This window comes from Miniopterus schreibersii (assembly GCF_964146895.1).
Source record: "Miniopterus schreibersii genome assembly, chromosome: 16".
Classification (NCBI taxonomy): domain Eukaryota; kingdom Metazoa; phylum Chordata; class Mammalia; order Chiroptera; family Miniopteridae; genus Miniopterus; species Miniopterus schreibersii.
Genome location: NC_138116.1, coordinates 9,584,322 through 9,606,268, shown reverse-complemented (window position 1 = coordinate 9,606,268; position 21,947 = coordinate 9,584,322). Strand labels below are relative to the sequence as shown.

The 21,947-nt window shown below is 50.8% G+C and overlaps 2 protein-coding genes across 7 annotated transcripts in view; one reads left to right on the top strand and one right to left on the bottom strand.

Annotated features, from left to right (window-relative positions):
- The window catches only part of MAP3K3 (mitogen-activated protein kinase kinase kinase 3), a 54,672-nt gene extending 37,479 nt beyond the window's left edge, over window positions 1-17,193 (top strand). For 2 of the 5 annotated variants that reach the window (XM_081116028.1, XM_081116025.1), the window contains 10 exons: window positions 3,886-4,019; window positions 7,490-7,563; window positions 9,544-9,611; window positions 9,804-9,896; window positions 10,512-10,703; window positions 11,257-11,405; window positions 12,052-12,183; window positions 12,677-12,806; window positions 13,158-13,335; window positions 14,457-17,193. In XM_081116028.1, coding sequence (XP_080972154.1) covers window positions 3,886-4,019; window positions 7,490-7,563; window positions 9,544-9,611; window positions 9,804-9,896; window positions 10,512-10,703; window positions 11,257-11,405; window positions 12,052-12,183; window positions 12,677-12,806; window positions 13,158-13,335; window positions 14,457-14,685 — 1,379 coding nt within the window. In that variant the 3' untranslated portion in view covers window positions 14,686-17,193. The remainder of the gene's footprint in view (window positions 1-3,885; window positions 4,020-7,489; window positions 7,564-9,543; window positions 9,612-9,803; window positions 9,897-10,511; window positions 10,704-11,256; window positions 11,406-12,051; window positions 12,184-12,676; window positions 12,807-13,157; window positions 13,336-14,456) is intronic. The other 3 variants (XM_081116026.1, XM_081116024.1, XM_081116027.1) reach the window with 2 other exon arrangements.
- A 1,252-nt stretch (window positions 17,194-18,445) lies between these two features.
- LIMD2 (LIM domain containing 2) lies at window positions 18,446-21,328 on the bottom strand. Of its 2 annotated transcripts, none has more exons than XM_081116039.1 (5): window positions 21,037-21,328; window positions 19,886-19,978; window positions 19,648-19,692; window positions 19,428-19,567; window positions 18,446-19,346 (listed from the first exon to the last, which is right to left on the bottom strand). In XM_081116039.1, the coding sequence occupies exons 2-5, from the start codon at window positions 19,925-19,927 to the stop codon at window positions 19,187-19,189; spliced, it is 387 nt and encodes a 128-aa protein (XP_080972165.1). In that variant the 5' UTR covers window positions 19,928-19,978; window positions 21,037-21,328; the 3' UTR covers window positions 18,446-19,186. The 2 variants fall into 2 exon arrangements, with proteins under 2 accessions (XP_080972165.1, XP_080972164.1); XM_081116038.1 differs by lacking the exon at window positions 21,037-21,328 and adding an exon at window positions 20,742-20,881.
- Window positions 21,329-21,947: the final 619 nt, after the last annotated feature.

The window sequence follows — 21,947 nt, the reverse complement described above, 5'->3', positions numbered from 1 at the left end:
CAGAGGTAGAGACCATACACAGAGAAATCAAATGACCAGCTTCCTTCACTTCTACGGGCTTTTCTCCTTGTTGTAAATTCTTCTGTGATACTAGATAAGATCAGAAGCTGTTTAATGGCAGTAGCAACTTCAAAATAAAATGGGAATTTTGAAAGTTGAAACACATAGGCTCTTCTCAGGGTCTTATGGAATGAAAATGTTGAGAAGCTCTGGTCCAGTGTGAGCAGATTGGGAAATATTGGTTAAGATTTTCCATTAAGGAAGAAAAAGTTATTTGATACCTCTCCCCATTTCATCTGCCCCCCAAGAGAGAATAGGGTTTAAAGAAAATAGTTGTTGGCCAAAAAAAGCTATCTCTTTGTACTTGCAATGACCTGCACATTAACACTGACCCAAAGCCCTAGAACTCCCTCCAGAGGCAACTTCCTGACTACATCAGCTTCCCGGCAGGAGACTCCTATGAGAAGGGCTAGAATCTGAGAGCCTGTCTTTCAGCTTTGAGTCAGAGTACAGAGCAAAAGAATCAGCCATATACTACGATGAGAGTTTAGTTTTGACTCTGCTGCTCTGAGTTAAGGAATCTAGCATAGAGCTTGTATGCCCCAGGAGGAATGTGGACCACCGGCAGCTTAAGCCCCTGGTTTTTTCCTTCATGGGAAATTGTGTGCCACTCTGAACATAGAGTGGGCTAGTACTACTCTACTCTTTTACTTCAGCTCGTACTGGGATGGTGCCCCTTGGTACAAATGGCCTGATGAAACTAGAGCCAGGGAAGGTTGTCCCATAGAACCTTCCATTCTTGCTGTGCTTGCCTCCTGAGACCTAGAATGAGCTGTGTCTCACATAGCACTGTGATTTGTACTATCTGGCTCACTGCTGTCCCTGCTGGTAAGTATGTGAGCATCAGTGAGTCTTGCGAGTTCTCTTAAGAGTTCAGGATCCTGTCCTGTTCAGGCCCCTGTCTCACTTGTTCTTGACTCCTGTTGTGCATCTCATTGGCCCCCAATTTCTGAAATGAAGATAAAAACAAAACTGAAAATGCTCTAGAGCAGTTATGCCAACTCCTGGTTTTTCCATTCGCTTCCTCTGATAGCCATTGGTTTGGGGAGACTTCCCTTTCCTGCCCCAAGCTGTGGGCCTGTGCACAATAGTCCCTGGCCCTTTGCCCATCAGATAACAAGGCTGGCTCTCTGCAGGCAGCAATGTGTATTGGAAAAAGTGAAAGTCTCTGGCTGGAAATAAAAGCTCAGAAAACCTTTACTGTTTTCCCCCAGCCCCTCCTGGGTCTGTAGTGCCGGCTTCATGTGAGCTAGTCCCATCCCACCTGCAAAACCAGGGAAGAGTTTACTGGCAGCTGAAGAAGAAGAGAATGGGTGTCAGGGGCCATGGATATTTTATCCCAGGGAGGTTTCACCATAGACGCTCCAGGTAACAGATTGAGGGGCACTTCATCCTGTCTGGGATAGTTTGAACCAATGTCTGCGATCTCATCCATCAGTAAGAGTTTCTCTCTCTCTCTCATCAGTCCCTTACAATAGACATTTTTTTGTTTGTTCTAGGACATGCCAGGTTTTATTGTCTAGAGTTTAGTTGCACAGAACAGAATCTACTCTAAGTAGTTTTAGCAAGAAGAAATTTAGTGCACTTCTGATTTTTGGACCATTGGGAGAGTGAGAAACAGACATACCAAAGAGCTCCTCCCTTTTCTATAATCAGGAAGCCACCACATCCAGAAGCACAGTGCCACCACTTACATGGGCCTTGATATCAGGAAAACTGGAGGCCAAGTGTGGGGCCTCTTCTAATGCTGCAGCAGAAATACCAAGGCTTCCATGTATGGTGCCCAGAAACAGCAGGAATAGCAGGAAGCTATCTAAATCTCACACAAGTGCATCTGACTGGATGAACCTACAGGGGGTCTTGGAAATAGCAGCTTTTCGTTTATGGACTTCTGAAGCACAGGAAGGCATGCTAGAAGGGTAGAGTGGATCCTGAGTATAACCCATTATATCTGCCACAGAGTGTGAAGGAAACGAATGGAATTCTACTGGGTTCCTACCATGTCGGTGTACCTGTGTCACCACATTTATAACTTCCAAAAAAAGTTTATGAGGTAGATAATTCTCCCCATTTTTTCAAGTGAGGAAATTCTGGCAAGAGTTTAAATTATTCAGCTGAGTTGCAAAGCCTGATTTGAACCCCTGTTTACCTAATTCCCAAGTTTAGGCTTTTCTCACTATACCTTGCTCTAGGTTGCTTCTGCTGCTGACAAATGTTGCCAACATATGGATTGACTTCCATAGAATGCGTAGGCTACTAAAATGTTATCAAAGACGGAATTGGGAAGTGGGCACTAGGCTAATGTTTGTAAGCCAAGTATTAAATAGTGCTCCATGTTTGGGGGTATGGTAGGGCTTTAAAAAAACAACAACACCTTTTTTCGTGGTTGCACTAGAATTTTGTGCTACAGTGAGTGCCAAGGGAAATGGCCAGCTACGTGAGTCTTTGACATTTGGGCCTCTGAAAAGTGGAATCGATTTATTTTTGGTCCAGATTTCCCTTACCTCCATCTTGTCATTGCCTCTTAGTCTTTTATTGGCCAGATGGCATCTTGCATCCCTGACCTCTGACTTACAAGTGACCATGGACAGAACAGCTCTGAAACCGAGCTGCACGAAACATGGCACTATGTTTCCCTCTTGCTCTCACAAAATTCCTACATTAGTCTCCCTTCTGCTTCTGGCAGAAAGGTAGTCCCATTTCCCCATGGATGGGGATCCCCATCCTCTGTTTGGATTGTTCATGGGGAGTGTATGGCCCAGACAAGGAGAAGTTTTTGCCTTCCATCACTGTATTGAGCAGCATGCCTGCCTTTTGGAAATAAATTATGTTCTCAGAATTGCCTTGGCTGACTGCACTGGGAGTCACAAAGACTGTTTTCTAGCTGCAGCCCCACCATTAAATCACTCTATGGCTTTGGGCCGGGGCTTTCCCTTCTGTTCAATGTGGATGATAATGCACCTCCACTGCAGGGGTGTTGTGAGAGGGTTAAACGAGAGCTAACAGTATAATAAGGAAAAGAAAAATTGTCTTGACTGACTTCATTGCTCTGTTAGTTCATGGTATAATATCCCTAAGTTTATACTCAGAGCAGTGTTAATTTCTGCTTAGAGGCTCAAGGTGTCAGTTAGGGCTTAGAAAATTTGAACAAACCGACTCTTTCCTCCATGAGCTGTTTGAGATCATTTGGAAGGCATGGCTCATGTACCTCAGAATTGGTAGCCTCTACCCCATGAGTGAGGTGTTGAGACTGGAAATTCAGCAGATATCTATGTTTTCAGAGCAATTTTGTATATGACCTCTGCTGTGGAGTCAGATGGGGAAGCCAGGTTACAGAGAGCTCCAGGTTAACCTTCCCACCTGAAAAAACCTAATTGTCAGTGGTCCTTAGAGAGGCTGGGTTGATGCCCCAACAAAATATTGAAAGTGTTCTTGATGACCAGTTTATTAAAATGTCTTCTGTATAACTTGATCAGCCATGTATTCTTAGTGACTGACTTCACGTGGATTCAGTTTCTTGAAGGACATTGAAAATAATAGTTTAAACTCCTTAGAAATTGTCTTTCAAAGCGCAACCCTCCTTATCATTCTTTGACTTTTCTGTAAGTATTTTTCCTCCTTTTCTGGGTTCTTGTGTTAGGGGGAGGAGCCACCTGGCTCAAGAAGTTGACTTGAGCCTCAGCACTCTCCCAGGATGTTCAAAGAGCTGTAATTGGCTCTCCACCAGCCTCTGTAAGAGACAGTTGGTCTGAGCTGGCTGTATGTCTGCTCCTCTCAGACTGCACATCCTGGACCATGCTCAAAGGTCTTGTTTCTGTGATCTAGGCTCCCAGAATCCTGGCCGAAGCTCACCTCCCCCTGGCTACGTGCCTGAACGGCAGCAGCGTATTGCCCGGCAGGGGTCCTACACCAGCATCAACAGTGAGGGGGAGTTCATTCCAGAGACCAACGAGCAGTGCGTGAGTATGGGCCTATGGACCTGGGTGCTTCTTGGAGTGTGTCAGACGAAAGTTAAATTGGGGAGTTCTCAGTGAGCATGGTGCAGAGGTAAGGGACTTGAGCCCCATCCAATAGCTCTTTTGTAAACCAGTTCTGTCCCAAATATGGATTATTCCTTTCTAGGGGACAAATATCAGTTTGTGCCAAAGATAGGACCTAAACTACTTAGCCTCCTTGGGGTGCTGAATGCGCATTTGACAAGAGTTTTTTCTTCTGTAGTTATTTCACTGTGATCTCCTTGCAGAATACCACTCTGCTGTTTGTATACTTCCTTTTAACTGCCTGTCATTTCAGCAGTTTTAACATATGACCAACCCTAAACTAACAGATTTTGTTTTTCATCAGCTGTGTTTTAGTTTTGCTATTTTTTTGATAAAAGGTAGGGAACATACCATATCCAGATTACACTGTAGGATTGGTTACTTTGGATGAACTTTTATGATGCTAAGCAACTATATTCGTTTTCTGTTATTACATAACAAATTGCTACCAGCTTAGTGGCTTACAATAGCATACATTTATTTTATAGTTTCCTTGGGTCAGGAATCCAGTCATGACTTAGCTGGGTCCTATGCTCAGGGTAACACAAGGCTGCAATCAAGTGTTGGCCAGGCTACATTTCTTTCTGGAGCTTGGGGTTCCCTTCCAAGCTCACATGGTTGGCAGAATTCTGTTCTTTAAGGATCGGAGTACTGTGGTCCCTGTTTTCTTACTGGCTTTTGGCCAGGGGCCACTCTAAGCTCCTAGAAGCCACCTATAGTTCCTTGCCACGTGGCCCTCTCACAATAGGGCAGCTTCTTCAAGGCCAGTGGGAGAGTTCGCTCCAGTCTGCAAAGATGGAGTCTTATAAAATGTAACATAATCATAGGAATGAATATCTCAGTATCCCATCTTCTTTGCCATAGTCTGTTCACTAGAAGCAAGTTCCAAGTTCTACCCAGACTCAAGGAGATGGGATTATACAAGGCTGTGACTTGGAAGGAGGATCACTTTATGGTGTGTCCACCACAATGGCTAAACCCATTTTAATGGACACACACACACACACACACACATTTTTAACTAAGATTTCTACATGGATGTTTATAAGAGCTTTTTACTCATTAAGAGTCAAAAGTTGAAACAACTTAAATGTTCATCAAAGAGAGAATGGATAAACAAATTATATTATAGTCATACAACCAAGGAACACTGACATATGCAACAATTTGAATGAATCTCACAGTATGTTGAGGTTTTTTTTAAAATGGCTAACTTTCTAACTAGTGACTCAGTTTATGAAAATGGCATTTTGGCTGAGTGAACCCAGCAAGAGAGAATTCTAACCTCATTCTGAAGTCTTTTCAATGACCTTGCTTTGATTGCAAAGAGAAATATCCACTCTTATAAATATTGAGTTTTGGTCTTGGAAGGGAAAATTTCTTGAGGGTAAACCATCCAGCAGAAAAACCAGCACCATCACATGGGGATTTTTACCAAAAACTACTTCTTGTAACTTTCCTTTCTCCTAAAACTAATTCTTATAACTTTTCTTTTCCCTTTAATAGCTAATCTCTATACAACATTATTCAGACTATATAGGCTATGAGAAGCTCTTTACACTGCTTCTTTTCTATATTTCTGCCTTCCAGGTAAATTTATATTTAGAACAGTGACCTTGAGTGCTTTTAGCTGCATATTCCCATCTTGGGTATTTTACTGAGCATCCTTGTTTTCTCTAACCAGAGCACTTCTGAACATCAGCTGTTCTAGGGGTGATGGGTGTAAAATCTCAGAGATTGCAAATGAGTTGGATTGCTTTTGGTCTCTATTCCTCCCCATGGTCCTATACCCAGATTCTTTTACTGCTTTGCTTTACCTGCCTGGAGCTAGGAGGCATGGGAGTATTAGACTCCTAGTGAGGACTTCTGGAAAGAGGCCAAGGAAGGTGGTGGCTGGGGAATGCCTAGGTCATTCTCCAGTGCCCGCCTCTTTAACTAAAGAGAATAGCTGCTGGTAATTGAGCCATTCAAGATAAATGCACTTGGAGACCAAAACAGCATAGTATATAGTAAAGAATATTCCATTGAGACTTTTTTAAAAAGGGAAGCTAAGATAAATTTTTTTTTTTTTATTTTTTCTTTAATCAGATTTAGGTAATACTTGCATCTATTTGCTAATTTTTAGAATGAAATTCTAAGACCCATGATTCATGTTGATTTTTTTTTTACTTAATTTTTCTAACAAAAATTTTACTAGTGCAACATAACTTCCTTCACTTCCCCTTTGACTTCTGCGGCGCTGTCATAAAGAGGGTCATCTTTTTACAGGAGCCTGCACGAGATTCGGTGGGTTTTCCAAAGGCCTCTGTAGAGCCTTTGGTATTCCCCCGCCTTCACCGCACCTGTCGTGCTGTTATGCTCGCCCCTTCTCTTGTCTGTGAACTGTACCAGATGTGCCAAATATGCACTTGATGGGTTGCGAGCAGTTCTTTCCATATTGGTTTTGTCCACTATGGAAAATCTTATATTCTTAGCAAGATTTGCAGTTTTACTTTGCAATTAATTTGTCTTGATTGGTAGTTTTTTTTAAAAAAAATATCATATGTGACAATGTGGCTTAAAGTGTTTGAAATTATGGGTGAGATGAACCCTAGTATTAAATGGGAAGAGGTCATTTGAGTTGGAAACTAATTTTATGAAAGTTGTTAGTGAATTTTCATAATTCCAGTATTCTGCTTCCCTATGTCATGTTTAACTTTGGGTCTCAGATAATGAATACTCTGGTACTAGATATACCCTTGCCCCATGGACAAAACGATGGGGAGATTAGTTGGAGACAAAGCTAATCTGAAGGCTTTTTGTTTCTGCATTTGACCAAGGGGCAGAGACACATTTTAACTTATATAGATACCTGTTGCCTCTGCATGGAACCAGGAACTGGGAAATTTTCAATCTGTATCAACTGCTCACTAACTGGTTTCATGACCTTAGACCATTCTCCTAAACTTTCTAGACCTGTAGTGGCTCATCTGTGAAGTGAGGGCAGTACTTGTCTTTGTAAATTATAAATTATGGAGTGTAAACAGATGCATTATGGTCCCACCCAAACACACTAGAAGCTTCTGCAGGGTAGTACCATCTCCAGCGCCAGGCTCCAGCAGTTATGAGCCAAGAAAATGCCAACAAGAGAAGCAGAGTCAGCTTTGCTCTCCTGGCAGAGCTCCTTGGGATGCCAGCCAGGCATTTTTCTCTCTCCTGGATACTTGCCTTTCGAACTTTGGAGAATGGTACCTTCTTAATCATCTCACTGCATGGGCAGAGAAAGGGCACTTTCATATTTTGACAAAAAGGATCATTTGCTGACCTTGGCTGGGCCTTAAAGCCCTGACTTACTTGGATTCAGGGATTTGGGCTAGGGTTGGCGTTTTATTGTATGACTTGCCTTGCAGATGCTGGATCCCCTGGACAGTGCTGAAAATTCCTTGTCGGGAAGCTGCCAATCCTTGGACAGGTCAGCAGACAGGTATGGGACTGTGGCGGTGTTGGGGTTAGTGCATAGGCATTTTGGAACTGATGGGCTGAGGAAATAGAGTTAGCTAGTGTGTAGTCTCCAATCTAGACACTGGTCTTACAGGCCCATGGTAAAAACATGCTTCTGGGAAAGAAGCCCCTCCTTAATTTTCCAAACACCATGAAAATTATGTTTATATAATGAGATGAATGTAATAGCAGCTTAGAATAGCAGCTCACATGTATTAAATTCTTGCTTTATTGTTCTAAGTGCTTTGTATGTTTGACTCGCTACATTATACGTGCTGCTTTCTAGTACTCTTGGCCTCATTGCTGTGATCTGGACTGAGAAGCAGTGGACCGTCAGTGTTTTGGGGACAAATTGAATTATCATCTGTGGGCTCACTTTTTTTTTTTTTTAAAGTGTTCCTAGTGGAATAAGAAACTGGGATATAAAAAAAGAAACCAAAATATCCAGACTGCCTAGCTTATACACTGCCTGTTTGGTGTGTAATCTTGTTCTTGCACTTGGGAAAGGAACACATGCTATCCTTCACATACCTAATGGTTCTCTGGAGCTGGTTTGCCCATCAGCCGGGGTATGTTTAGAGTTGGCTTTGGCACTGATCCAGCCAGTCTCTCACCTTGATTCTGTTATGTACAAGAGAGTGTTTGATCACATCTGGCTGGTCTTAGGGCTATGGTGAGAGGCTATGGAGCAGGTTTGTAGATTTTTTTTTCTTAGTGTCACTGATTGTTTGTGTGGGTACTAACCTTATGACCATAGCCAAATTGGTACTGTGTCTTTCCTAACAGATCTGAGCACTGATGAGCACTGTCTTCCCTCTAAATATAGAATACAGTCATAGCCCTAGCCAGTTTGGCTCAGTGGTTAGAGTGTCAGCCCGCGGACTGAAGGGTCTCAGGTTTGATTCTGATCAAGGGCACGTATCTCGGTTGCAGGCTCAATCCCTGGCCCCAGTCAGGGTGCATGTGGGAGGCAACCAATTAATGTGTCTCTTTCACATCGATGTTTCTCTCTCTCTTTCTCTCCCTTCCACACTGAAAAAGCAATGGAACAAAATATCCTCAGGTGAGGATTGGGAAAAGAAAAAATAATAGTCGTAGTTACTTACTGGTATCCAATTTGTAGCTTTGTTTGGGGCTTGCTGCTGCAAATTGAGGGCTCTGCCAGGATAGGGACTGACTCTGACTTTGGACTGTCTCCTAAGCTCTGTGACCAAACCGTGGGTATGAGGGCGGGGGCAGTAGGACTACTACAGAAGGTCTGGGTCTAGCAGTTGCAAGGGAAAGAGCCATTCGGGTGGACACTGAGAAAGATAGCTAAATTTACTCACTTGGTTCTTTCTCTCCGTCCCTCCCTTGCTTGTTTTCTTCTCCTTAGGAGTGAAACGCAATGACCTGGACTTACTTCCTTGATGCCTGGCCTAACTTGGGCATAGGGTTTCCATTTTCCTTTCATGGGATCTAGAGCCAGATGGACCCCAGCTTCACCAAATATTAGTCGAGTGGCTTTGGACAAGTCCCTTAACCTCTCTTTGCCTCAGGTTCACCATCTCCAAAATGGGATGGTGGTAGTTAGTCTGAAAGGAAGATGCTTGGTGGTGGTGCTATTTTTATTACTGCCCTAGGCAAGAGTTTTTTGGGGTTTTTTTTTGGAACTTCTCCAGTTACTAAGGTGGGAGGAAAGGGTAAGAAAGGAAAGTGCTGTGCAGCCAGAGTGGAGTTTGGTAGGACTGGAGGAGTTCATCATTCGGGTCCTGTCAGATTTGGATCTCAGGCTAGTAAAGAGAAAGTAGGAGGCTGAGCCCAGAAAAGGACTGTTTCTCTTGTGTTCTGCTTCCTACCATGTAATGACGTGTGAGGAAGTTAGAAAAGGGAGTCCGTCTGGATATATCCTGCCTTTTGCCCTGGTGAGCTGCTTTGGAAGTATGCTAAAGTCTACTTTGTGGTTTTGTTTTGTTTTTTCCAGTCCATCCTTCCGGAAGTCACGAATGTCCCGAGCCCAGAGCTTCCCAGACAACAGGCAGGAGTACTCGGGTGAGTCCCCCAGAGCCTTTGTGAGTACTGCAGGGTGTCAGGATGGGGCTGCAGGCATTCTGCTTTTGAAAGCTGAGTTGAGAAGCCAGAACTGTATTTTAATTCTTCTTGGACCTACTGCTCTGAGGTCTCAGGTGACCTAGGGGCTTAAATGGATCACCCAGAAGCCAGTGATTCCTTTATCTTACTCAGATCGGGAAACTCAGCTCTATGACAAAGGGGTCAAAGGTGGAACCTACCCCCGGCGCTACCATGTTTCTGTGCACCACAAGGACTACAACGATGGTGAGTGCATTTCTACCCTGCTGGCTGCCTCAAAGAGGACATAGTTACAGCTCTGCCATGGGAAAGCCACTGCCAAGAGGTGGGCCAGGGCACTCCAGACCCCGTGTTTCCTTTATTCCTGAGGAAGCTGTGCCCAGACTTGAGCCTCTAGAGATGGAAAACAAAAAAGGGGGAGGACCATATTGGTAGATTCAGGGTACTGCCACAGGGAACTCTGTCCTTTGTCTGAGTGCACAGCCCGCTTCGTGGCACCAGCTCTCCATCGCCCTCTTCTGCCTGGTGGCAGCAAACAGAATGGAGCTTCTGCAGAGATTTAGAATTAGGATGCCAAGGAAAACAGACTTCAGCTGTGGATTGGCCTTGCAAGTGCTGTGGTCCTTGAGGGACAGCCCTGTGCCTTCCCTTTGGCCAGAGTTTCCTTAACCATCTCTGGCTGCTTCCTAATTCCTGCTTTTGTCCTGACTCTCAAGGTGCTTGGGACATTAGCTCTTCTGGCATGAGTTAGTTAGGAAGGCAGATAGGATGGACCAGAGCTAGTGTTATCACCTGGTTTGCAAATTCAGCTTCAAGGAGAGAGGTCTGACTTGCTCTACTCTGGCCCCTGTACCCCATCAGGCAGAAGAACATTTCCCCGAATACGACGTCATCAAGGTAACCTGTTCACTCTGGTGCCCTCCAGCCGCTCCCTGAGCACAAATGGCGAGAACATGGGTCTGGCAGTGCAATACCTGGACCCCCGAGGGCGCCTGCGGAGTGCGGACAGCGAGAACGCCCTCTCTGTGCAGGAGAGGAATGTGCCAACCAAGTGTGAGGAGTGGGCCCTGGCTAGGAGGAAATTGCCCAGGGGATGCTCAAACTGCAGGTTGGGAGGCTAGTGAGTCTGTTGGGGCTGTCTGGCTCATCAGTAGGCTGCTTTGGCCCATCCTTTCCACACTGGAAGAGCTTTCAGGTAGACAGCAGACCTTGACTTTAGTTCTTACTCCACTGCAGTGTGATAAGCCACTTCCTGTCTTTGGTCTTTAGTTTTTTCATATTTAAACTGAAGGTCAGTCTCCTTAATCTCTGCCATTTAAAGAGATATAGGGGCTTTGGAAATATAGGTGTTTGATCAATGCAGAAAAGCATTTAACCGTGACTTCAGCCAGTCCTTTGCTTCTTGGGACTCAGGCCTGAAGGTCTGATTGACCAGGGCACTGGGCCTGCTAAAGGTCGGGGTAGAGATGATGCAGTCAGATTTAATAGTGCTGGGTGATAGGGAAGCCCCAGCCTAAGGTCCCATATAGAGCCTCTGGGGAATGAGGCAGGATATCAATAAGTAATGTGCACAGACTAAAGCTCTTTCCCTTTTGTCCTCCTGTAGCTCCTAGTGCCCCCATCAATTGGCGCCGAGGGAAGCTCCTGGGCCAGGGTGCCTTCGGCAGGGTCTATTTGTGTTATGACGTGGACACAGGACGTGAACTTGCTTCCAAGCAGGTCCAGTTTGACCCAGACAGTCCTGAGACAAGCAAGGTACTGCCTTCCCCATGGTCTGACTTCCAGTTCCACCCTCTCAATGCCTGTCTCGTTGCACAGAACTAATTGCTCAAAAAGTTATAGGTTGCTCCCCTCATTATTCTTGCTCCCACATTCACTTGCTGTCCACCATGGCCCTGGCATTGGCCATGGGGTGAAGGGACTGTGGTCCAAAGAGCACCAAGCCCCCTGGGGAGGGATTGGATATGAGGAACTGAGCTGATGCCAAAGTACCAAGCAACTGAAACTGAGAGGTAACGACCGGTGCCACAAAGAGTAGCACCTGCCTTACTAAACGATGTCTCTATCAGCCCAGGAAGGAGCCTGTCTTTGTAGTTCAGCTTTAGGTGTGGCCTACACTCCAATCTGAGTGGATAAATACCTTAAGTATAGCAGTTACCAAGCACCCACAGCTTCTCCCACCACACTGTCTGCCTATTTCCTTTGTGGTAGTGCCACCATTCAAAGGGTTTCCCAGCACTGAGGCCAACGGCCAGACAGTTGAGAGAGTCTCCTTTTCTCTATCTGAAGTTTCCGAGGCAGATAGATCCCTCTGAGGACACTGCCTAGGGCAAGCTGAGCTGATCCCAAGCAGGCAAACCAGGGTCCTGAGAGCTGAGGTGACCACTGGCCCCTCCCCTAGGAGGTGAGTGCTTTGGAGTGTGAGATCCAGTTGCTGAAGAACTTGCAGCACGAGCGCATTGTGCAGTACTATGGCTGTCTGCGGGACCGTGCTGAGAAGACCCTGACCATCTTCATGGAGTACATGCCGGGGGTATGTGCCCCTTGATGCGTGTGAGACACACACAAGACAGGGCCTGGCCTGGGGTTGGGGGCTGCAGAGGAGAGATCTCTTTTACATGGGTCTGATCCCCTGAGACCAGAGGCTCAGAGGAGAAGGTGAGGTAGCAGCAGGACTTGCAGTCAAGAAGGGCCTACCTCTGGTCACAGTGGTAGTATGGATGAGAAATGTCCCAGGCCACCCTCACCTGGAGCTCCCAGGATGGCTGCACTGCCCACTTAGTACCACCTTTACCTGGAGCAGTGGGGCCTCCTTTCTGGATTTGAGTCATCCATTGCTTGAGGGAAGGAAGGGCTGTTTCAAACTTTTCTCCAAGTTGCCCAATAGCCCCTAGCAAAGCACCTGGTACATTGCAGGTGGGGATTGGATGAATCACTTCTTTGCTGCAATGCTGGGGGCTGGAAATAGCCTTGTCCTTCTCCTGCCACCTCCCCGCAGTGACTCCCTCTGACTTCTGTGGCTATAGGGCTCAGTGAAAGACCAGTTGAAGGCCTACGGAGCTCTCACAGAGAGTGTGACCCGAAAATACACCCGGCAGATCCTGGAAGGCATGTCTTACCTGCACAGCAACATGATCGTTCACCGGGACATCAAGGGTGAGTAGGGGCAAGCCATGGGGTCCCCAAGACCTGGTCACTTAACCATTTCAAACTTTCTGAAAGATAGGACTCTAATTACTTTCTTGGGGACTTGGTGTGGAGATCAGTTGAACAATTGGGAAAATACTGCAGAGTAAAGTGCTAAGCAGCGTTGGTCATGGTGATGATCATTTCATGCTGTAGGGCTAAGGTTTCCGTCACTAGCCTGTTTGCCCTGTGCAATTCACATCTAATTCATGGTAACCCCATCCTCCCTAGCAGCCCTGTGACCTGGGAGGGAGGGAGGGAAAGAGGGAGGAATAAGTTCAGAGGGTTCAGAGTTGTAGGCTCTGCCCTTTCATGCCATAGGAGCCAACATCCTCCGAGACTCTGCCGGGAATGTGAAGCTGGGGGACTTTGGGGCCAGCAAGCGCCTGCAGACCATCTGCATGTCAGGCCCGGGCATGCGTTCGGTCACTGGCACACCCTACTGGATGAGCCCTGAGGTGATCAGCGGTGAAGGCTACGGAAGGAAAGCAGATGTGTGGTGAGCACTGTGGAAATGCTGGGACCCCCATCTCCCTGTCTGGGCTGTAGTGGCTCCAACTTACAAATGAGCCTTGGGGATCTGTGGTGTGGTGGGAGGAAGGGGGTGTCAGCCTCTTGTCAGCCAGGCCAGGATACAGAGGTGGCGGTGTGTTTTAACTCCAGATAGCAAGATTTATTACTGGGAACTTAGGCTGTGGAAAACATCCCTGATGTTTGCTAAAAAAGAGGTTGAATACATTCTGAGAGCCTGGGTCAGTCTCTAAGCACTAGCAGGCTTCCGCTCCCTCTCCTAATGCTCAAACAGCTTACATTTGCTCTGCTTAACTTTTTGTCCATCCTCTGAAAGGGTCTGGAAGGCTCTTCCCCTTGGAACATTCTTGTGGTGGGCTGAATGATGGTCCCCTGAAGATGTCCATGTACTAACCCCTTTGACCTGTAAATGTTACCTTATGTGGCAGAAGGGCCTTTGCAGATGTGATTAATTTAAGCATTCTGAGATGAGATCATCCTGGATTTTCCAGGTAGGCTAGCATAATCAACAGGATCCTTATAAAAGGGAGGCAGGAGATCAGAGTGAATAGTAGATGTGACAGTGGAACCAAGAGGTTGGAATGATGCAAGAAAGGATCCATGAGCCAAGGAATGCAGGCAGCCTCTAGAAGCTGGAAAAAGCAAAGAAATTCTCCCTTCAAAGCTTCAAGAAAGAACCATCCCTACTGAGACTTTGACTTTAACCCAGTGAGACTGATTTTAGACTTTTGACCTCCAGAACTAAAATAAATTTGTAGTTTTGATGCCATTAGGCTCATGGTGATTTGTTACAGCAGCAATAGGAAACTAATATAGTTATCTTGGAGTTCTTTCTGTCCATACTAAGTGGTTCTCTTCCTCAGTCTCAAGAAGTACCCAGATGGACATAGGTTGATGAAGCCCGTGTGGATGAGGCTGACAGTGCTTTGAAGCCTCTTCTGGCCTTGGGGACCCTTTATAGGGTGTTCACCTTCAGCGTGGTCCATCCTGCTTCAGTGTGTTCTGAGAAAAGCACCTCCTTTCATAACAGTGGGCAGGGCAGCTGGGAGCCTAGGCTGGCCAAGAGGTGACTGGGTTCTCTCTTTCCAGGAGCCTGGGCTGCACTGTGGTAGAGATGCTGACAGAGAAACCACCTTGGGCAGAGTATGAAGCCATGGCCGCCATTTTCAAGATTGCCACGCAGCCCACCAATCCTCAGCTGCCATCCCACATCTCTGAGCACGGCCGGGACTTCCTGAGGCGCATTTTTGTGGAGGCCCGCCAGAGACCTTCGGCCGAGGAGCTGCTCACACACCACTTTGCACAGCTTGTGTACTGAGCTCTCAAGGCCACGCTGCTGCCAGCCGCCCCTGTGGCATGGGCAAGGGGCTGCTATGGGACTCAGCAAAGTTGCTGCTTCTCCCAGGCAAGGCTGTGGACCATGGAGCTACAGTCCAGCCAGCATTTTGTCTGTGCCCCTTCCGCTATGGGGGCCCAGAACCAGGGTGGGGCGGTTGCAGCCTCAAGGACTGGAAGCCCCCAGCCTGCCATACCTGAGAGCTCCAGCCTCGTAAGCTCTGCATGGAGGGTAAGGGGCTAGAACAGTGTGTGAGGCACCGTGGGCTCCACCCTCTGGGCTGTCCTGACACTGCAATCCGCTCCAGAGCCCAGAGCATCTGGGGGCACAAGATGGACACGAGGGTCCTAATAGTGTTACTTTCATTCAGAGTGTTACTTTGTTTCTCCTTCCCATGTCTGGAGATCACCAGGGCATCTCTGGGCTGGATGAGCCCACCCAAGCCTGAGGTAAAGCCCAGCGTCCTGCAGCCAGTGGAAGGCAGAGGCCTGGGCTGCACTCCCCCTGGAGCCCCCAGATCAGCTTTGCCAGTCCCTGTCCTTACCAAAGATGAATGAAGCAAATGTTATGCTGCCTTATTCAGGGAAGGAGGACCCATCCTGCCTGCCCTGTGACCCTGCCTTCCCAAGCAGGGGCCTGAGATGTGGAACTGCCCCACTGAAGGGGCAGTTTTGTCAATGCAATTGTCTCTGTTTTACAAGTTGGAGTCACTCTTATGCTGTACCCAGTTTCTGAACTGGAGACTGTGCCCTTTGGGCTTTGAGTACCCCTGCTGTGGGCTCGGGCCTTGGGCTGGACTGGAAAGAGCTGAAGGTAATGGCCTTTGTGCTCCTGGCCTGGCACCTGTTGCCCCACTGCAGCAGACAGGAAGATGGACAGCACGCTGAGAGCCTCTGATCCAGCTGGCCACCCTGCCGTGAGCAGGCTACTCAGGCTAGCCAGGGGAGTTATATCAGGCTGTCTGTGAGTATGACCCTGCTAGGCCAGAGCCTTCTCCAACTGGTAGAAGGGAGAGCCCCTGTGATGCCACCGACCGTGTCTAAAACCGCCAGCTCTGTTCCTCCTTGGCCAGCCTTGCCCATCCCCGTGAGGTCTCAGCCCCTTTCCCTTCTTGCTCCTCCCTTGAGGGAGGCATGGCATCAGGGGTCTGGGAGCCAGCATCTCCAAGCAGCTTAGAGTTGGCCTTATTTACCTCAGCCTGGGCGCTGGTCCTTTCTTCCGGCCCCTCCCCTCCAAAATGTGCCTATTGCTAAAGCTCCTCCCTCTCAACACCCAGTTTCCTTGGGAGTTGTCATTAAAAGAAAAAAAAAAGCCAGTGCCCAGGGATGGGCGTCTCCAGGGAGCTGAGGATTAGCACCAGGCAGCTCATTGCCAGCCATGCCCACTTCCCTGCGGGCACCAGAACAAGCCAAAGCCTTCGTTGTATGTTGACGATGCACTTTTATGAATGTAGTTTCTATCGCTGTTTTTAGCCTTTTCACATCATGTAATGTGAGGCCTTGTACTTGTTAATTTATATCTCAGATCATATTTGATGGTTTCTATATATATCACTTTTAGACTGTTACAGGTGATGGACGGCTCAAGAGAGAGAAAATGAAAGCAGGTTTTGCAGGAATGTGTTGCACGGTGCCATTTGGGCCTGGGCCCATTTCCATCCTTTTCCCCAGGGGTCTCTGTCAGGCACCCCCAGCCCTGACCTAAGACAGTGAGCATGTGCTCCTGCCTCCACCTCGGCCCTTGCCCAGGTTGGGGACCGGCCCCTCATCTCGACCAAAGCTGCCTGCTGGCAGCTCGGCCTCTCCACGACCCTGTCTTTATGGCTCCATCACTCTTCTTGGGCCCACACCCGTGTCCTGTCCCCCTTTCCCAAAAGGAAACAGCATGCGCAGTGCCGGAGCTGATAGGATGAGACGACTCTGTGTCCCAGGTTCAGGCTCTCACAGAGCCCCCACTCCCCCCCACCCCAGGGTCTTTCCTCACAGTGAATGTGTTTGTGTTTTTTAAAATGAATTTGCAAACAAGCTAACAAACCATGCACTCCAAAAAAAATAAAAGACCCTGATTTTGTGCCAAAAATGTGGACATGCTGGCTCAGCATCCTCAGGACCAAGCTATTGCTTAACTTTAATTTATTTTTAAATAATCCAGATGAAAAGTTGTGGGCTTAGAATGGCCTGGGCCCAAAGGTTCTGAAGGGCATTCTCCTAGCAGCTCCAGGGTTGCTGTGGGAAGGGCCGTGTGCCATTTGCTCATTCTGTGGGGTATGTCAACCTTGGCCAAGCCAACAGAGGCCAGGGCTGGGGACAGTCTGCCCTTTGCCACCCTCCTGCCCCTCCCACCCATCTCAGCTCTGTGTCTGTGTCTGAATTGTGGATCGTGCAGAAGAACCTGCAGCCATAGTTATTTGACTATATCTTGACTGAGGGCTTGCAGAGCAAAGCCAGGCCAGTGTCGCGCATTACTTAAAATAAAAAGGGATCATTTATACCCAAGGGGTCCGATGGCAATGCTTTTGGTTGAAGGGTGGAGGGAGGAGGTGTTTGCCTGGGAGGAGCCAGGTATAGTGCCTGGCAACAAACTTGGGTCCCTCAGTAGAAAACTTTAAATGACTCTGAGGGTCCTGGGATGGGATAATTTGGCTGGTACCACTCCTAGCTCAGAGGTGGCACCTCCTCTTTTTGTTCCCAGGAGTTCTGCTGAGGGCAGATTTACCAAGGTGGCACTGCCACCCCCCAGTGACATCAGGTGGCTGGGTTCCCAATGCAGAGGACTTCCCTTAGTTCCATCCTTTCAAGGCAGAAATCAGGTGCCTCAAGGAGCCCTCTCTCTGGTATCTCCCCCTGGTCGGTCTGCTGCTGAGAGACCACCCTTTTCCCCATCTAAAGCTCTGGTGCAGAAGTCAGGCCTGCTCTAAGTGAGGTTCTCAGCAGCTCTCAGAGGACCCACTCTGCTTACTCAGTGTTAGCTCTTCAAGGGGCAGTGTCTACCTCAACACAGTGATCCATCTGCCACAAGAGCTTGAGGCCTAGCTCTCTACACTGTCCTATGGGCATGAGGCCACTTAAAAACTTAAGGAGTTACATGGGGCAGTGGGCAGCAAATCCCTAGGAGTCTGCCCTCTTCCTCTACCAACTTACATATAGCTCACAGGCAATTTGGGGAAATCAGGACAGTTGGGTTTGGGGCAGGACAACCCAGACTTCCTGCCTTTATTCTGTTGGGGGTTGGGGGGGGGGGTGTCTTAGGTACTCCAAACTTGCCTTGTTTGTTTTCCCTCAGAGGGGGCAGACAAGCTGTTTGGACTACCTGGGACTGACCATGGCTGCCCCACTCACCAGAGCTTGAAAAAACAGGGTGAGATCTGCTGATTCCCTCTATCCCTTACTGATTTCCAGGGCAAAGGGAGCCCAGACCAGGGCTCAGCAGAAGGGTTCTACTTTGCACCCCAATATATTGAAGCGTAGTGAGGCCAGGCACCATCATACACTGATTGCCTGACCCTCTTAACCAACACAAGGCTAAAAGACAAAGGGTTCCGGTTATAAAATCAGTAGTTTGACAGCATGGAGACCTGGCTGGAAGAATACACCCCTTTGCTCAGGCTGGCTGGTATTTCTGATACCCATCAAGGCCAGATGCGGTCTGGGCTCACCCTGTCCTCCACCTCTGCATGGTGAGTCTGTGTCCTTGCCACAAAGTCCCCCACCCCCAAATCAGGCTACATAATACAGAGTCAGGATCTGTTAAAACATGTTTAAAACAGGGTTGATCACAACAGTCAGAACCAGCAGAAACAGAAGAGGGAGTGTGGCCGCTGCCAGATCCCTGCCAGTCTCTGTGGCTTTCAGCCTGGCAGGTGCTTTAGCTTCTGCTTCTTGATGCCGGTGGTGCGAGATGGTCCCAAGCCCCATTGGGGTATAGGGCCGCCCCACCTTGCCTTGCAGGGAGGCACAGGGCAGCTCCACTTCCCCTCCCCTCCCCCACTGAGCCCTGGTGGGCATTCTGTGAGGCCCAACAGGAGGCACTCTGGCTCTCCTTCTTCTAGTCTCCATGGCTCAGAACCAGGCTAAGGGCAGAGGTAGATGGGGAGTGGGGGCCACACAGGGCCCCAGGTGGCAGTGAGGGAGCTTAGGACCCTGAGGGGGGCATGCTGACTCCTTGCTGGAGAAAAGGCACCTAGATAAGGAAGCTGGGCTTGGGGGCCTCCCAGGGAGCCAGGGGGTGAGGTGGGGCAGGGTGAAAGAAGCAGGAAGCAAGGTGGTGAGCAACCCCCCCATCCTGGTTCCCAAATCCCCACCACGCACTGAGGGAAAAGGAAGAAATCCTGGAGCAGAGCCCTGCCCCCATAACCCTCTGCCTGAGCAAGATGGCCTCATCCCCTTCCCACCCTGCCTCCCCATGTGAGCCCAAGTCCAATCTCCCACACTTCACACTGTCCTGCTCCAGGCCCTCTACAGAGGGAATGGATGGTCAGAGGGCCTCAGGCTGTCTTGGTGCTGGAATCCACCTCCTTGTGGGCCCAGAGCTCCTTGTGCTGCTTCCGGCCGAAGCCCTCATCATAGTTGCCTTTGCTCTTAAACAGCTGCTGAAAGTGGGGTTTGCAGTAAAACTCCCCGTGCAGCGCAGCGTAACTGCCCAGGCTGCAGAAGCAGAACAACTGTGGTCAGGTAGGGTCGGGGCTGGAAGGCGGGGGCGGGGGCAGAGGCAGGGCGAGGACGCACCTCAGCTTGGTGTGACAGTGCTTGCAGCAGAAGCAAGAGTTGTGGAAAATGACCTTGTCTGCCACCAGCCGCTCCATGGGGTACACGGTCTTTTGGCAGGCAGCACAGGTCTCTTTCACCTGGGCCCGAAGGCTGAAGGACTGTTGGGAGAGAGACTCAGCCAGGGGTCTGACCAGCGCCCATCCCTTCCTCCGCCCACACCCCACTCTCAGGGCCCTACCTTGGAGCGCTGAACAGTGCTGGGGCCACCACCGCCTTTGGCTTCCTGAGGGAGAGGGCCAGTCAGGGCAAGAGCAGTTGAGAGACGCCCCACACCTTCGCTGGGGTCACCAGCCCAGATCCCAGGGGCACTCAGGGGGGAGGGGCAAAGGGTGGTAGACAAACACACCGCTCCTCACCCCTTCATCCCCAGGCCAGACACGTGCCCGGGGTGTCCTCCCACCCGTGAGATCACCTACATGAGAGGGGGTGGTCTGGGCGGCTCCTGCAGCCTGGAACATGGCGGTAAGAAGTGATGGAGGCCGGGGTAGAGACGCGGCACCCGCTGGGTTCTGCAAGGGGAAGTCGGCCGGTCAGGCCCCACAAGCCCTTCCCCAGCCTGCAGGGTGGGGAAGGGGGTGGGGGTGTTTACAGGCAGGGGGATGGGGGGCTGTGGTTGGGACTTTCCCTAAGTCATTTCCTGTTGCTCTGGGTCTTGCTACTTCCGCCCCTCACCCACCTCCCCCTTCTCCCACCAGCCCCCCATGCTGCTCCCCAAGGGGCAGGGGTTCCTGAGTGGAACCATGTGTTGGGGGATGAACAGAGCGGCTGAGGAGGGGGCTGCGCCACAGCCGCCATGAGCGCCCCGCGGACCCGGACCCCGCCTGGGGTGGGGTGAGGGAGGTCTGGAGAGGGCGGGCGGGGCAGGGCTGCGGCGGCAACCCGCTGCCCTGGCCTGACCCCAACCCGACGCTGCCCAGCGCAGGGCCGAGGCGCCGAGGCCGCTGGCTCCCCCAGCTCTGCTGACCCAGCTCCTGGACAGCGCTCTCCGGCCGAGCCGTCCGCGCGCCCCGTCCCCCGCCCCCCAGGCCCGCGTGAACGGGACCCTGCACCCGGGACCCCCGCGAGCCCACCCGAGGGGAACTTGGCCCCGTCCCCGCCCGCAGACGCGCCCTGGAGGCCGGCGGTTAGCCCCGGGGCCCCGGGCAAGAGCGACGGGCGGAAGCGCTCGGCGTCGGGACCCCGGAGCGGCGGCGCCCGCAGCCCCCACCTAGGCGCCCCGGTTTGCGAGCCCGTCGCAGACCCCTCCCTCCGGCCGCCCGCCGTGTGTCTCACCGGGTCCCCGCCTAGGCCGTGGGGAGGGGTCGGTCTCTGGGGGTGCCTCAAGGGAGAGGTGGGCGCGGGCGCGAGCTGCCGCCGCTTGCCTGTGGTCCCCGAGCGGCCGCCGCCGCCTTCGCCTTATCGCAGCGCCGCCCCCGCCGGCCCCCGCCTCGCGCCCGCCCATTGGCTCCGCCGCGCCCGGAGCCGCCTCCGGAGCCCCGGCGCCGCCGCCGACCCCCTCTGCGCTTTGTCTTTCCCTCGCTCGCCGTCCCCGCCTTTGTCTGCCCCCCGCACTCTCTGCGCTCCGCACCTCTCCTCGGGCCCCGCGCAACGGGACGCCCCGTCGACTCGCTCCGGACGGAGGCAGGGGCTGGAGCCCTAGGGCCCCGCGAGGAACGAGTTCAGGCTGAGACGCCCGGGGTCGTGGGACAAATGGCGCTCCGGCGAGGCTCCTGGGGGGGAAAAGGAGAACCGGGCTTCGTCTGGGCCTTTTGCTGCCTCAGTTTCCCCTAGTTGGCCCTCGAGGGCTCAGGCCCAGCTGCCCCCATGTCCGTCCGGCGCTCTGTGGGCCCTGTCGCCTGACAGACCCTGCGGGGGCGGCCCCGGAGGCCAGGCCAGGGTCCCGTGGCTCCCACGCCCTCTCGGGCCACCGAGTCCTCCTGCCGCCAGGGGCAGCCCCGCGCGCCTGTATGGTCGTGGAGAAAGATGACAGCGGTGGCCGGGGCGCGCGGTCCTGCGACGCCCGGCCGCCAGGCTGCGAGGTACAGCCTGCGCCGCGGGGAGGGCCCCGGGACCTCTGTGTGCAGTCACCGCGGGGCTGGCCAGCACGAGGGTCCTCAGCGCCGTCTCCTGCGACCCCAAGACAAGGGGCCCGGGAAGCTGCTGTCTTTAGTGTCCCAGAGCACTCGTGCTCCGAAAGCGTTTCTGAGGACGGATTTTGTGGTAGTGGTCACCCCTGGCCCCTGCGGGCACCGTGGCCTGCCAGATGTCGGGGCACCCCTTCGGGGAAAGAGATCTCCATCCTTAAGACAAGCAAACCTCGGTGCGCCCAAACCTCATTTAATACAAGGCAGACAGGCCCGAAGGTTTGAAGCGACTTGTTCCAAGTAACGCAGCCTCTGAAGCAGGGCTGGGTGAGAAGCCAGGCCTCCTTCACCCGGGCTCCTCGCTCCCGGCGCCTCTGGCCAAGCGGCACCCGCTGCTCCAGCGCACAGCCCGGGT

What these genes read in the sequence shown, in the direction of transcription:
- LIMD2 (XM_081116039.1), bottom strand. Translation starts at nt 19,927, where the DNA reads ATGTTCCAGGCTGCAGGAGCCGCCCAGACCACCCCCTCTCAT. An exon ending in CCCAGACCACCCCCTCTCAT is followed by an intron (nt 19,693 to 19,885) that starts GTAGGTGATCTC and finishes CCTCTCCCTCAG; the next exon opens with GAAGCCAAAGGCGGTGGTGG. An exon ending in GCACTGTTCAGCGCTCCAAG is followed by an intron (nt 19,568 to 19,647) that starts GTAGGGCCCTGA and finishes CTCTCCCAACAG; the next exon opens with TCCTTCAGCCTTCGGGCCCA.